At 45.9% G+C, this 12380-nt stretch overlaps 1 protein-coding gene across 4 annotated transcripts; it reads right to left on the reverse strand.

The window, feature by feature from the left end:
• Positions 1-114: 114 nt before the first annotated feature.
• On the reverse strand, positions 115-11633 carry HACD3 (3-hydroxyacyl-CoA dehydratase 3). 4 transcript variants are annotated; one of them, XM_074881052.1, is made up of 11 exons: positions 11503-11633; positions 11350-11392; positions 9997-10070; positions 7860-8024; positions 6815-6866; positions 6316-6426; positions 5580-5707; positions 4943-5055; positions 4274-4380; positions 3118-3249; positions 115-2142 (listed from the first exon to the last, which is right to left on the reverse strand). In XM_074881052.1, the coding sequence occupies exons 1-11, from the start codon at positions 11587-11589 to the stop codon at positions 2066-2068; spliced, it is 1089 nt and encodes a 362-aa protein (XP_074737153.1). In that variant the 5' UTR covers positions 11590-11633; the 3' UTR covers positions 115-2065. The 4 variants fall into 4 exon arrangements, with proteins under 4 accessions (XP_074737153.1, XP_074737152.1, XP_074737155.1 ...); XM_074881051.1 differs by having other exon boundaries at positions 11057-11392; positions 11503-11604; XM_074881054.1 differs by lacking the exon at positions 11350-11392 and having other exon boundaries at positions 11503-11623.
• Positions 11634-12380: the final 747 nt, after the last annotated feature.

Raw genomic sequence — 12380 nt, forward strand, 5'->3', positions numbered from 1 at the left:
AAAACATTGACCTGGCCAAGGCTCGGCTCTCAGCTGTTTATCACAAGAGTTAAATAATAAATTATACAACTTCTCACATTCAGGGAAAGAACAAACAACTGAACTAAAGCAAAATTTGGTTGTAAATCTTTATTAATATAAACACATTCTTTCTGAAGGACTAAAATTCAGTAGTGTAAGATCCATGACAGCTTTCACTAGGTACCACAGTTTCACTGAGAAATACAATGTATGAATACATATGGATTTCAAAACAGAAGTTTAAATGCCCAGTGGAGAAATTAAAGTATGAAAGTGATCCTTGCTGTTCCATTACTCAGCTAATTCAATCCTTTGACATACTTCAAACATAGATACAGTGTGGGCTAAGTGAAATATTAAGTGTGTAAATAACGCTCTCCTGAGTGAAGCTGCACTCTGCTCTGAGCAGGAGTCTCAAGTATCCCTAAAGAAAAGTTGTATTATGCCTCTTGGTGAGAGAACACAATTTGTGAAATGCAGCGTGGAGCTTATACCAGTTCTTTGTTAAAATCTCATATTTCCTTTTCTTTATGGTAACAATCACTGGGTCCATATCACAAGCAGTAAGCTGTTTGTTATCTTTAATATAGAAAATAATTTTCTGGATGATTCATATTGTCTTACAGTAGAAAAAGGTGATAATAATAACATGGCACTAAGCTGATCTCCACTTCAGTGCCAGTTCTGGATTGCTGGCGTTGCTTTGCATTGCCCTGGGGGCGATGGCAGTTGTGAAGCAACCTGTTTGTAACCACAATACGGTTTAGAGCAAACTTTTTGTACATTTTCCAAACTGGATTAAGGAGGCCAGAGGGATCTGGAATTAACTACAGGAGGCTAGGTGTGAAGAAGGGTGTGTTGAATTTAAGCCAACTGAAGCAAAGGTTTCCAGGTGAGAGAGTAGATGACCTAGAACGTGGAGAGGAGGTTCTCTTTTTCTGTTGTTGCTGCTGTTGTTTAAAGCAAGCACAGAGGACAGGGTCCCTTCAAACCTTGCATGGGATGGCCCTTACTGAGATGTGATACATGCTATCAAAATGATACACCATTTATTTGACTCACTACTACATCCCACCAGGGGCCAGCCAACAAAGCATATACACCAAATTCTCAGCTGCACCCCTAAGTTTAAGTAGAAAAGCAATCTTTACTGCCTTTCTGAAGGCTCTAAATACAGGAGCTACAGCCCTGCCAGGAATGATTGGAGGAGCCCAAGTCTCCCATGACAGTTCCACATTTTCCCTTTGCATGGGTGGGATGGAGTTCTGCTGGGGTTTATTCACAGGCTAGGACAAAGCTGGTACCTATGTTTCCTTGTTCTGTTCTGTTTCAGTGCTTGCATTAATGATCAGGAAGGTGTTTCTGACCGTGTCACAGAGTGGCAGCTTCCTTTCCCTAATGACTCGATAAGGATGTGTTGCTGCAGGAATTCTAAGATCCACATAGCGCTCCTATTCTGTTAAAGCTAAACTAGAAACAGACTAAAGTTGGTAGCATTTAAATCGACTCTAGCAACTTCCAGTTTGAATTCTGCAGCATCAGTACGCTGCAGAAGAAAAGGGGGTATGTGCTGAGCAAGTTGACCTCAACCGTTAATAAACATCCAACCACTGTTCACAGTGGTCTCAGACTGCACCCTAGGAACAGCACGGGCCAGCTAATAATATATCCCCACATCAGAAGCCCTATCTGCATGCAATATTGAAAGAGCAAATATCCAATTAAAAGATAAACACTATTTCTATTTAGTGCTGCTCCACTGTTTATAAGCATATTATATGCAGATAATAGGATTTCTTTCTAATATGGTAGTTGACAGGATACACGTTTAAATGTTACTGTTCAGTGGTAAATGCCATGCATACATGATTGAAAGGGAACAAAATACAGGATATGGGAGGGTTACCTGAATTCACTATGAAATCATGAAGTCTAGCGTGATCATTTAATTTTACAAAATTCTTTACAGTGGGTAAAACCGTAAGAATTAGAGGCTTATCTTGTCATTGAGATAAGTTAGATAAGAAAGCATTGCAGTCCTCCTTTACTTCATCTTTCTCTTCTTTGGTCCAAGGTGCTGTTTCCTTTGCTTGTACAGATGACGGAAGTTTACAAATACCCCTGAAAAAGAATGAAATGTTTAGGTAGGACATCACTGTGTCTTTTTAACCCTAGATGGCTGTACCAAATTTAAAAACACAAGAACAACAAACAAACAAACCAACGACCACAGGAAAAGGTGATGGTTTAACAGAGTGTATAGCATTGAAAGCTAATGCAAGTTTTTTCTTGCTGGGTGAGGCAGGAGTTGCTGCACAGGCTGTTTGGTACCCGGCTGCTCAGGATGTTGGTTTGTCACTTTTAAAAAGTTCCAACACCGGCTGTGCAGAACCATTTAAGGATGAAACAGGTATTTCAGAGTGAAACTTCACTAAAGGTATTCTTTAAGCAATGCCTGTGAACGGGAGAAATCTAGTGAAAGTTCAATTTAAAATTCTAGGTTAGATTCTACAGAGCTGTGGATACCCGACATACTGGCTGTGCATACTGTGAAATTAGCTTATGTTTAAAAATGTAACACCAGAAACCAAGTATGTATCAAGCACCATTCTTTCTTTAAATATGCTGCTATTTAAAGAGCTTTCTATATTGGTTCCTGGAAAAACATGACTTCATGTTGCATTAGTGATTATAATGCTGTTTAGTTAAACATTGCCTTAATTTGAAATTCCGTTCAGATTTCCACTAAATCATTGCAAAGCTCAAAAACCATGTAAAAGGTGAAACTAAGTATACTGAGGTTATAAATACATGTAAAAATTATTCTTTTAAGATAAGTGATCAGTAGATAATGCTGCTAACTTGTTACCAAGGTCTCACTCTTGGGGGGCCAACCAGTGCTTAGTGTAGGTGTGTTCCCCTCCATCTCTGACAAAGTTACATAAACAAGCAACAAGGATAATGCTTAACCTCAAGCAATTTTGTGTTGCCACTATTCCCAAGATGCAGGAATTTAATTTTCTTCGAAAAACATACTTATTCAGAGGAAACCGGCCTTTTTATATCAATAGTGAGAAACATAATTAAGTATCTTACCTAAAAACAAGGCTATAAGGTATATTTGAAGCAAAAATGAAAACTGGATTGTGACGTTCAGTGGATTTGGCAATCCCAGACTAAATTTCCCTGTTTCACTGAAGATTGGAATGGATTGAACGACACAGACGGCTGAAAGCAGAAGGCCACCATCATTATCAAACACAGATAAAATATCCAGTTGCCCAGCCCACACCAACTTTTTCAGGATATTCCCTTCTTATTTGCTAGCTCTGAATTTTAAACGTGCGGCATGACAGAAAGCAGCTAGCAGAGGCAGTAGAGCAGGTCAGCTATGAAAGTCTATGAACTTGCCTGGTGAGACACTGTTCTCAGACACAGCTGTAGCCTGCAGGGCCTATGCCAGCAGTATTTACCATGCAGAAATACCCACAGCAATGGATCAGTCATAGTCTTTCCTGTGCTTGGAGGTGGGCAATGCCCAAGCCTACTCTTGGCTCACAGAAACAGGTTCCGACAGGTACAACACATTTCTTACAGCTAGAAGCTGAGTGGTGATAAGCTTCTTAAATAAATAATAAATAAAAATAATCCAGACCTGTTAAGACAGAAGACTACACCACAAACCCCCCCACTCTAGAGGGGTACAGCAAGAAGACTAGCTGCCTCCTTCTTCCACAGAGCAATCACTCTCCAAGCAGAAATGGAGCAGAGCCCTGTCTGGCAAGTGCCGTGCCTATCTCAGAACAGGCTATGCTGCTTTCAGAGGAAGAATCAGCCCCTGCCTGTCCTGTGCAGTGATTTACAAGATAACATCAAGATCTGTGAGCTGGTGTGAACCCAGGCTAGGCTGCCCAAGTCGAGCCCAGCAGACAAAAGCAAATACTCTGCTTTGGATCAGCAGAGGGAAATGAGCGTTATTGTGGACTGCGGCCACACTTGGTCACTTTGTTTGGGTAACCTTTTGTTGCCTTTACTTTCCTCTCCAGTGCCCAAAAGGAAGACTTCTTTTCACGTCAAATTAAAAAAAAAAAAAAAAAGATTCAGTAAGAAAGACAAAAATGCTTACATTTGGTTCAGCTCAAAGCAAATGTCCATTTATCTGTTGTTCTATCATTTTTAAGTCCAGCAGCCAAAAAAATTATTTGCCCAGCCTTGAATTCATTATTTATTAAAATGTCTTTTTTGGACATACCTTCTGCCAAGCCTCCTAAGGGGTAGAGAGGGATCCAGGTAGTGTATCGGAGCCAGGTTAGTGGTTTCCATTCAATGCCGATGCATGAAAGCATGTAATATGGATACCTAAAGCCAATTCAGTGTGAGAAGAAACAGACGCTGTTTAAAATGGCAGCTGCTACTAGAATTAGTCTTGCATATATATATGCTGTATAGTCAACATAATTCCCAAATGACACAAGAATATTCAAAAACTTGTTCCTATGGATCATGATGAATGCACCCTTGTTTGACAGTTTACAGAACTAATGCTATTATTCTGACCATATAGATGAATGTAACTGTCTGGCTCGCCTAATAAACCTTTCAAAATACTTTTGAGAGAAACAGAGCATAGTGCAGCTCACTTAACAAGGGCAATTCAAAGCAACAGAACTCTCCAGGAGAAAAGCAACAGGTTCCCTAGGTTCAGGGCAGTATTATTTTCAGACTCGCCTTGTCCCAGCTTTTGGATGGAGCCACCTAGGAAGGCTGTGATAGTCCATGTCTAAAGGAGATTTTACCCTCTGGGGCCAATGCACTAGTGCCACTTTTCCAAAAGGTACAAAGATCAAAATCCTCTTTAAAGAGTTCTGGGGAACCACCACATTGTTCTGTACACAGCTGCTAGAAGAAAAATCCCACAAACCTGAACAGCTCAGTGATACTCCAGAAATAAAATATGAAGAACACCACAGGTTTGCTCTGCATTTCCTCTACGCTTCCGATGACAACAAACAAAATAAAGTTTCTTCCAAATACCTGTTTAAGGAAAAACAAATTAAGGAACAGTCACATGCTTCACCAAAAGAAAGAGCAAGTCCTTGCTGCTGAAAACACGCAGCGTATCTACTCTTCATGCCTGAAACATACGCTGAGCACATAACTAACTCAGCAGCTGAGCTGTGACCTGCTGCTTATGAGCACGCATTTTGCTCTGTATTTAGGTGCAACCCAAGGGACCTAATCTTAAATCATCAATCATCATTTTTATGCACAACCACCACCACAAGGATAAAAAGGGCACTGGCACCAAATCAAAATCATGTACTTTTCATCAGCCGCTTCTTGCTTTTGGTGTCCTGAAGTATCTTACCTAGGTGATGGGCGAAGACAGCCTGCCACAGCTAAGACTGGGAAGCAGAGATTCCTGCCTCTTGAATAATATATTCTCTAGTCCAGTACCAGTGAGGCTGTACCACTTAGTTTAGGAGAGTCTCAACGCTTGTGTAAAATAGAGGTTTACTTTAAGCACGGGAGAAGCAAGAAGAATCTTAAAATATTACCTGCACTACAGCAGGTATCAGCGGTGATCTGACTAATCCTATTAGTGAATTCATGATCTCCATTAATGCCAGGGTCTGACAGAAATACATCATGTCAGCAATAGTGTGAAATGTATCATAGAAGGAATCTGTAAGACAGGAAACCATTTTAGAGAACAAATGAATTTCCTTGTTCAGGAAGCTGGTGCAGCAGCATAGCTTTTGATAACAGGATTCTAGTTGTATTTGAAAAAAACATTATGCATAATTATGTAACTTCTTTATAGGCCTTATCTTGAAGTCACAGCAGTTAGGCCAGAAACACTGCTCAAGTGCTCTTTTCATAAACAGAAGGATCAAGAGCTATTTTGGTAATTACTTTACAAAAAAAGCAATAGCGCTGTACCTCAGCAGAATGAATCGTTCTTGCTTCAAAAACAAAATATTCTGCCCGTCTCATTTTCAAAAATACTAACATTGCAGTGAGTGAGACATTTTGCTCCAACTGATTTCGTTAGAAGTAATCTTGGCAGAATACAAGTATCATTCATCAGAATATGCAGTTGTGATTTACAAGAGGACAATGTTTTCCTATCCTTGACACTGATGGCTTTTGAGAGGCTTTTGTTGTGCACTTCAGTAATGCGTTTATGGTTTTGTTTCCTAAATAGGTCTTTCTTTAGATTTCACTATTTAGAAAGTACTAAAAAAGCAAAACAAAACCCCCAGTGTAAATAAAATAGTGCTTGTTACTTGCCTTTTCCCAGGATGAACAGTCGTACTGTCATGTTCACAAAAATCCAAGAGAATCCCAAAAACTGTACAAGATTATACATGATTAAGTATCCCTTCTTCAGGTGTTTGAAAGCTAAAATCAATAATAAACACATCAGGTGAGCAGAGTACAATGGTAACACCTCTGCAAAGAGTACAGCTGCAAACCAGGCTTTATGAGAATAAAGCTTACAAGGGAAGCTATTGATTGTGATAAAAGGGTTGCTGCATGCACTGTGGGTTCTGTCTGCTTTTACCATCATCTGCTAGAACTCAATTCTCCCTAGTCAGATTTTTAAAATTCCTTGGAAACTGCAGTCCATTTTTAGTAAAAGTCTGAATGGCTCACGATACAAAGATCCCCCCCTCCAAGATGCACCAAGCCAGTCAAAATTGCTCCGTAAGAGTTGAGATTTCGCATATAGGAGTGACAGAAGCTTTCTAAACCCCATCTTACACACTAAAGAGGTAAGGTTACTTACGGTCTTTTGGGACTCTGGATTCTATTTTCATTTTGTTAATCTTTTCTTCTTCCTTAGGATGAAGGATAAGGTTTTAAAGACTGTTACTGTAATTAGCAAGTGACTTGTTAACTATACTACTGCAAAGCTAGCGGGTTTAAAACTCAGCTAAGCAGGCAGTTGCTAGAGGGTTTAAATTTTCACCTGCATAAACCAGCACATTCATCATCCAGAAATTATGGTGCAGTGAAAGCCAGAGGGTGTTAACTAGTTATCCTGCCTTCACTATGTATTTTATTCTAGTAATTAGATGCTTTTGCCAAAAAAGCCTGCTGTTTTCTGTGTTAATTCTCAGTTATTACTGTTTCTTAGAGCTGTTCCTTAAAACATTTCATGACCCACCAGTGACCCGAAGGGAACTGAGAACATCCAGCCCAGGCTCTCTGCCTGCCCTTCACCATTGCTTTCTGGCTCCCGGCATTGCAGCGGCCCTTTCTCCTCTCAGCTAAGCTCAGTGGCTGTGGAGGGGAACAGGGCAGCATTTGTTGTAAAACAGATTTGCAGAAATGTGGTCTGTTCAAGTCTTTTCCAAGACAGCCTTGTGCTTCCCTGCTGCAGAAAGCTGCTTGAGCTTAGCAGATGGTGGGAACATGCCATCAGGGCCAGCCCAGTGGCTCAGGAAAGCCTCAGAAATCCCCACTTTCCAGACAAGTAATGTCTGGGACTGGTGTCTCTGGGCTCCATATGGCACATCAACATGATCTTCAAGTGGATTGGGACACAGGGCTGCAAAGGCACAGGGCAAAGGGTGCAAGCCTTCAGCTGCAGACCCTGGCCAGTGCTGAGGTAACTGCTGCTCTTTCAAACCATAAATGTGCCTGTTTCTGAACTCCTCTTACAATTTGAACTGTTTAACCAATTCTACGTGGGATCTGTGTGAAACAGCAGTAACAACCAGCATGCCAAACAACTCCAGGTAAATGAAGAACACAAGTTCACGTGCAAGGAAACAGCCACCCTGGCTGTATAGCTGGCGGCACAAGCCACATGTGTCCACAGGACTGACCTTCTCCTTCAGTTCCATTTCAGCATCCGATTCATCTAACCAGCGGTCGAAGTCAGGAGCTAGGAAGAGCGGGCGCTTCTCTTGCTTGGTGAGTCTCTCCCACCAGTTACTCTCTTTTTTCTGCACAGTGATGTTCAGTTGCCTTTGAGTCACCCTGCATATAGGCTGAGGGCAGGCACAGGAGCATACATCAGCAAAAGTCCTAAGAAACAAGCTCTGAGCCTGAATTGAGACCCAGGCTCTCCCTGTCAAGGAGGCAAACATGACATGGACTGCTGCAGCACAACCATCTCTCTGCCACCCAAGGCATGGAAGCAAAGGGCAGCCCAGTTGAAGATGGCAACTGTGATGGCTGTAGACCTTGACAAGCAGCTTGAAAGCCTGCCCATACCACACAGGAACATTGCATCCCACCACAAAGAGCCAGCACAGACCCTGGTGCCAGCCTTCCTAGGCAGAACCCATGATCCTGGCTTTAGACCTTGCGTTTAGTACTGTGAGCCACCCACTTCCTCTAGCCAGTGGTAAAAATAACACTGCTATCAGGTCCCTGTCCAAAATAGGGGACTTCTGCGAGGAAGAGCTAAGAGCCTTAGGAAACACCTGGAGACAACAGTGAGCTGATGGACCTGGTCATTGCCACCCCACAAGGCCTCTCCACCACAGCCACACTCTGCATACTGGCAGCCCACAATCCCTCCATCCTTACAGCCCAAAGCACTGTCACCTTGAGGGCTCACCCTTACTGCCACCATTGCGCCCACGCCAGGGTGCTCTGCGTGGGACTGCCTCTCAAACCAGCTGAAACCAATGCAGAAGAGCCATGAGCTGCGTTCTTAATTGAGCACGTCACAGCAGCACTGCTGTCACGGCTGCCTGGATGCTGGTAGGACATCTGAAGGCTGCAGCTGTAAGTTACAGCTACTCACGCCTGGTTCTTGACTGTCAGAGGCTCCACCTCTCGCTGGTGGCCAGCCTGGCACCAGCAAGAGGTACTCATGGTACACATCAAAGCTAAAGGAGAAATCCCTGGACTGCAACACTTCCTGGTCCCGACTACCTGTGGTTACACACATTTCAGAGTCTGTTCTCCTCCAGTCCCTCCAGAGTGACTCAGAGTGACTAGACTTTTGGAAGGAGGCTGCTCTGCAGAGGCAAGGGCTTGCCTTCCAGGCCTGGCACCCAGCACAGCCCGTGTCTGCCAGCACAGAGGACAAGCACGGGTGGTGGCAGGCACCTCTCCCTACACTGTGAAATAGGCAGCTGCTGCTTTACAATCCGGATGACAAACTGGTGACCAGATCCTGGAACCAAGAGATGTTCATTGTCTGCCACTCAATACCTGGTAGGAGCCACACAAGAAACTTGCCTGCTGACTGACCCAAGAAATTCACCCTCTGGCAGTCTCCTCCCTGTTGAAGCAGCAGAGGTGAACGGGGGCTCGCAGTCTGACTGCAGCTATCCCAACAGGCAGCCAGGAATAAGCAGCACAAATCCTGCTCTGGGAGCAGAGCCCAGAGTTTTCCTGTGCCTCTAACAGCTTTGAGAGGTAAAGACAGACTTTACGGCCACTGGTGTGTAACACGGAGGGGCTGCTCTTCCAGCTGAGCTCTCTCCTAGCAGACTACAACAGGAATTAAGAAAAGCTTTTTGCAACAGGAGCCACAACGTATCTATACTGGCAACCTAAGAAATCTGTACAAACCAGAAGCAGGAATTCTCATGACTTTGTTTTGTCAGGCTGCAAAAGAAGCCATGAAACATCACACTGACACTTTGCAGCACAGTGGTCCCTTGCTCTCCAGTCAAGGTTGCATCAGACAACACATTGCCAGATTCTCCCATTATTTTGCTGCTTTAAATCCTTAAAAAAATTTACAATTACTGTTTATCAACTGATACATGTAAGGTATCAAGCTGACCCATATGCAATGAGGTGATTTGCATTAAGGCAGGATGAGGGCTGAGCACTGGGACAGAAGACTGCCACAGATGGCTTTTGGTTTGTAGCAGTTACAGAGTCACCAGGAAAATCTAAACAGCATATTATGGACTTTGCATGCAGCCATTTTCCCTTCAAGTTTTTCAAAAATTACTTTTTTTTTTTTTAAAGAGTTGGAAAAGTAAAAATACCTACTTTAGGCTCAACCGGTTCTAGGAACTCGATCTGAAACTCGTAGATGTTGTCCCCTTTGGCACCATGACCCTGAGCTAAAAGACAAGAATTAATAGTCAGTGTGAAGGTCCTAGCCAGTTCCGCACACCCCACTTGCAAAGGACGCTTTATACATAGAAATCTTCAGCGGTTATTTACAGTGCTTCCCCCTGCCTTGCTGGGAGGCAAGAGGAAACCACACAGTAACAGGGAAGAACCCAAACATTGCTCAGAGGTGCAGCTGCTGGAGTCAGCAGCTAAAGCTGCTGCAACTCTGTACAGGGCTGGAAAAGGGTCCTCACTTGCAGGAAGGCAGCGTGTGAGATTCCCAAAAGAGGGGCTCAGAAGGCTGCTCATGCCTAACTGGAATCCAACTGAAAATCCCCCTTTGGGGAATCCAGGCTCTGCACCGACAAGCAAGTGCCCAGGGAGACCCGTCTCTGGTGGGTCCGCAGGAGCGTGATGTGGGGAGTCTCCTTCCAACGGCAGGAGGGTGCGTTCATCTCTCAGTTCCTGCATTCGCGGGTCTTGTCTCCGGAAGGGCTCCAAAAACCTGCACACCAAGTTTCATTTCCACCCTTCCATGCCGTAAACTGATCCTGAAGTGAACACGATGTGTGACAACACCCTATCAAATGGCCCTGGCTGTGGCTCACCGGGGAGGCAGCATTTCCTAGACAATGCATCTTAAAGAAAACCACCAAATAAATAAGAAAACCCAAATAAAACCAGCTACAGCATATCCTAAGTGCTACCTGGAGAAGCCAACCAGTACAAGCTCCACGGTGCTGCCAACGTGCAGCTGTCCGGCTGAAACAAAACCATCTTTTAGGAAGAGATCTGCTTTACCTTTCAAATCGAGCGCTAGTTCCCGATGCAGAGGTTTGATAACAGTTGCAAACAAGGTCTTTGTGAAACGAAAAATTGCTGTGAGTTATCTCGGGGGTTCAGTTGAGACAGGACAGCAGAGAGATATGGAAATTTCACTGATATTTAAATATGGGGAAAGGGTTTTTTTTATTATTATTAGATAAGATACAACCTGCTATCATTACTGGCGCTGGAATACAAGGGTTTGTAGATGGGTGCGTGTCATGGCGTATCCATACATGCCCGGCGCCCAGCACGGAGCTTGGCCCCTTCCACCAAGGGTAGCGACGGGGACCTGGCACCCCGCGGCGGGGGACACCCCGGTCTCTCCCCCCCCGGCACCCCATGGCTGGGGGACACCCTGGTCTCTCCCCCGCGGCGGGGGGCACCCAGGTCTCTCCCCGCCAGGCTCAGCGAGCAGCCGTGGCTTTGGAGGAGCCCCCCCGCGCAGGCCGGAGCCCCCACCTTTGAAGCGCAGCACGTTGTCGGTGATGGCGATGTCCGGGTTCTGCAGCGGGGGGAGAAGCAGCGTTAGGCGGCAGGTCACGCACCCGGGACACGCGGGGTCTCGCTATGTCCCCCCACCCCGTATCCGTGTCCCCCCCCCCCCCCCGGTACCTGCACGTCACTCAGCTCCACGCGCAGGTAGAGCTCACGGTGCCGCTGCGCCCAGTGCACGTGCGGCCGCAGGCTGGGGCCCGCCATGGCGCGCGCCGCCGCGCTCCCCGCCAGGCGGCACCGGAGGGGAGGGGGTGTGGGGGGGGGGTGTGGGGGGGGTGTGGGAGGGGCGTTCCCGGCGCCTGCGCACAGCGCCCACCGCGGGAGCGGGCCCTTTCTACTGCGCCTGCGCACGGCGCGGAAGGGGCGGGGGCGGTAATGGCGGCCGCCGCGGCAGGGCTGGAGGTCCTTCGCTCCCCGGGGTGCTGTGGGCTCCGCTGCCTCCCGGAGCTCTTCTTGTGGCGTCGTCCGGTGCACCCCCCCCCCCACTCTCCACTTCGGTCCCTCGGGGCTTTGTGTGTCCCCGCCGGTCCGTGTGTGGCCTCCCCCGTGCCCTCATGTCAGGGTGCCAGGTCTAGAGGTGTTGGCCGTGATGGCAGTGACCTGGGTGAGGGAGCGCGTCGGGTATTTTAACTGAACTGTGACGCCTTTCGGGCACTGTTGGCTTTCAGCCCCCTTTAGCAGCTCTTTCGTTGGCTTTCAGCCCCCTTTGGCAGCTTTATACCATGTGGGACGTCAAATCAGTCAAGTGTGTCCCACCATCACTCGAACCCACAGGGAGTGTGTCCAGGTGGCCAAGAAGGCCAATGGCATCCTGGCTTGTATCAGCAATAGCGTGGCCAGCAGGGACAGGGAAGGGATCTTGCCCCTGTACTCGGCACTGGTGAGGCCGCACCTTGATTACTGTGTCCAGTTTTGGGCTCCTCACTACAAAAAGGACATTGAATGACTCGAGTGTGTCCAGAGAAGGGCAACGAAGCTGGTGCAGGGTCTGGAGC

The sequence above is a fragment of the Strix uralensis genome, chromosome 11 (genome assembly GCF_047716275.1).
Source record: "Strix uralensis isolate ZFMK-TIS-50842 chromosome 11, bStrUra1, whole genome shotgun sequence".
In the NCBI taxonomy this organism is placed as follows: domain Eukaryota; kingdom Metazoa; phylum Chordata; class Aves; order Strigiformes; family Strigidae; genus Strix; species Strix uralensis.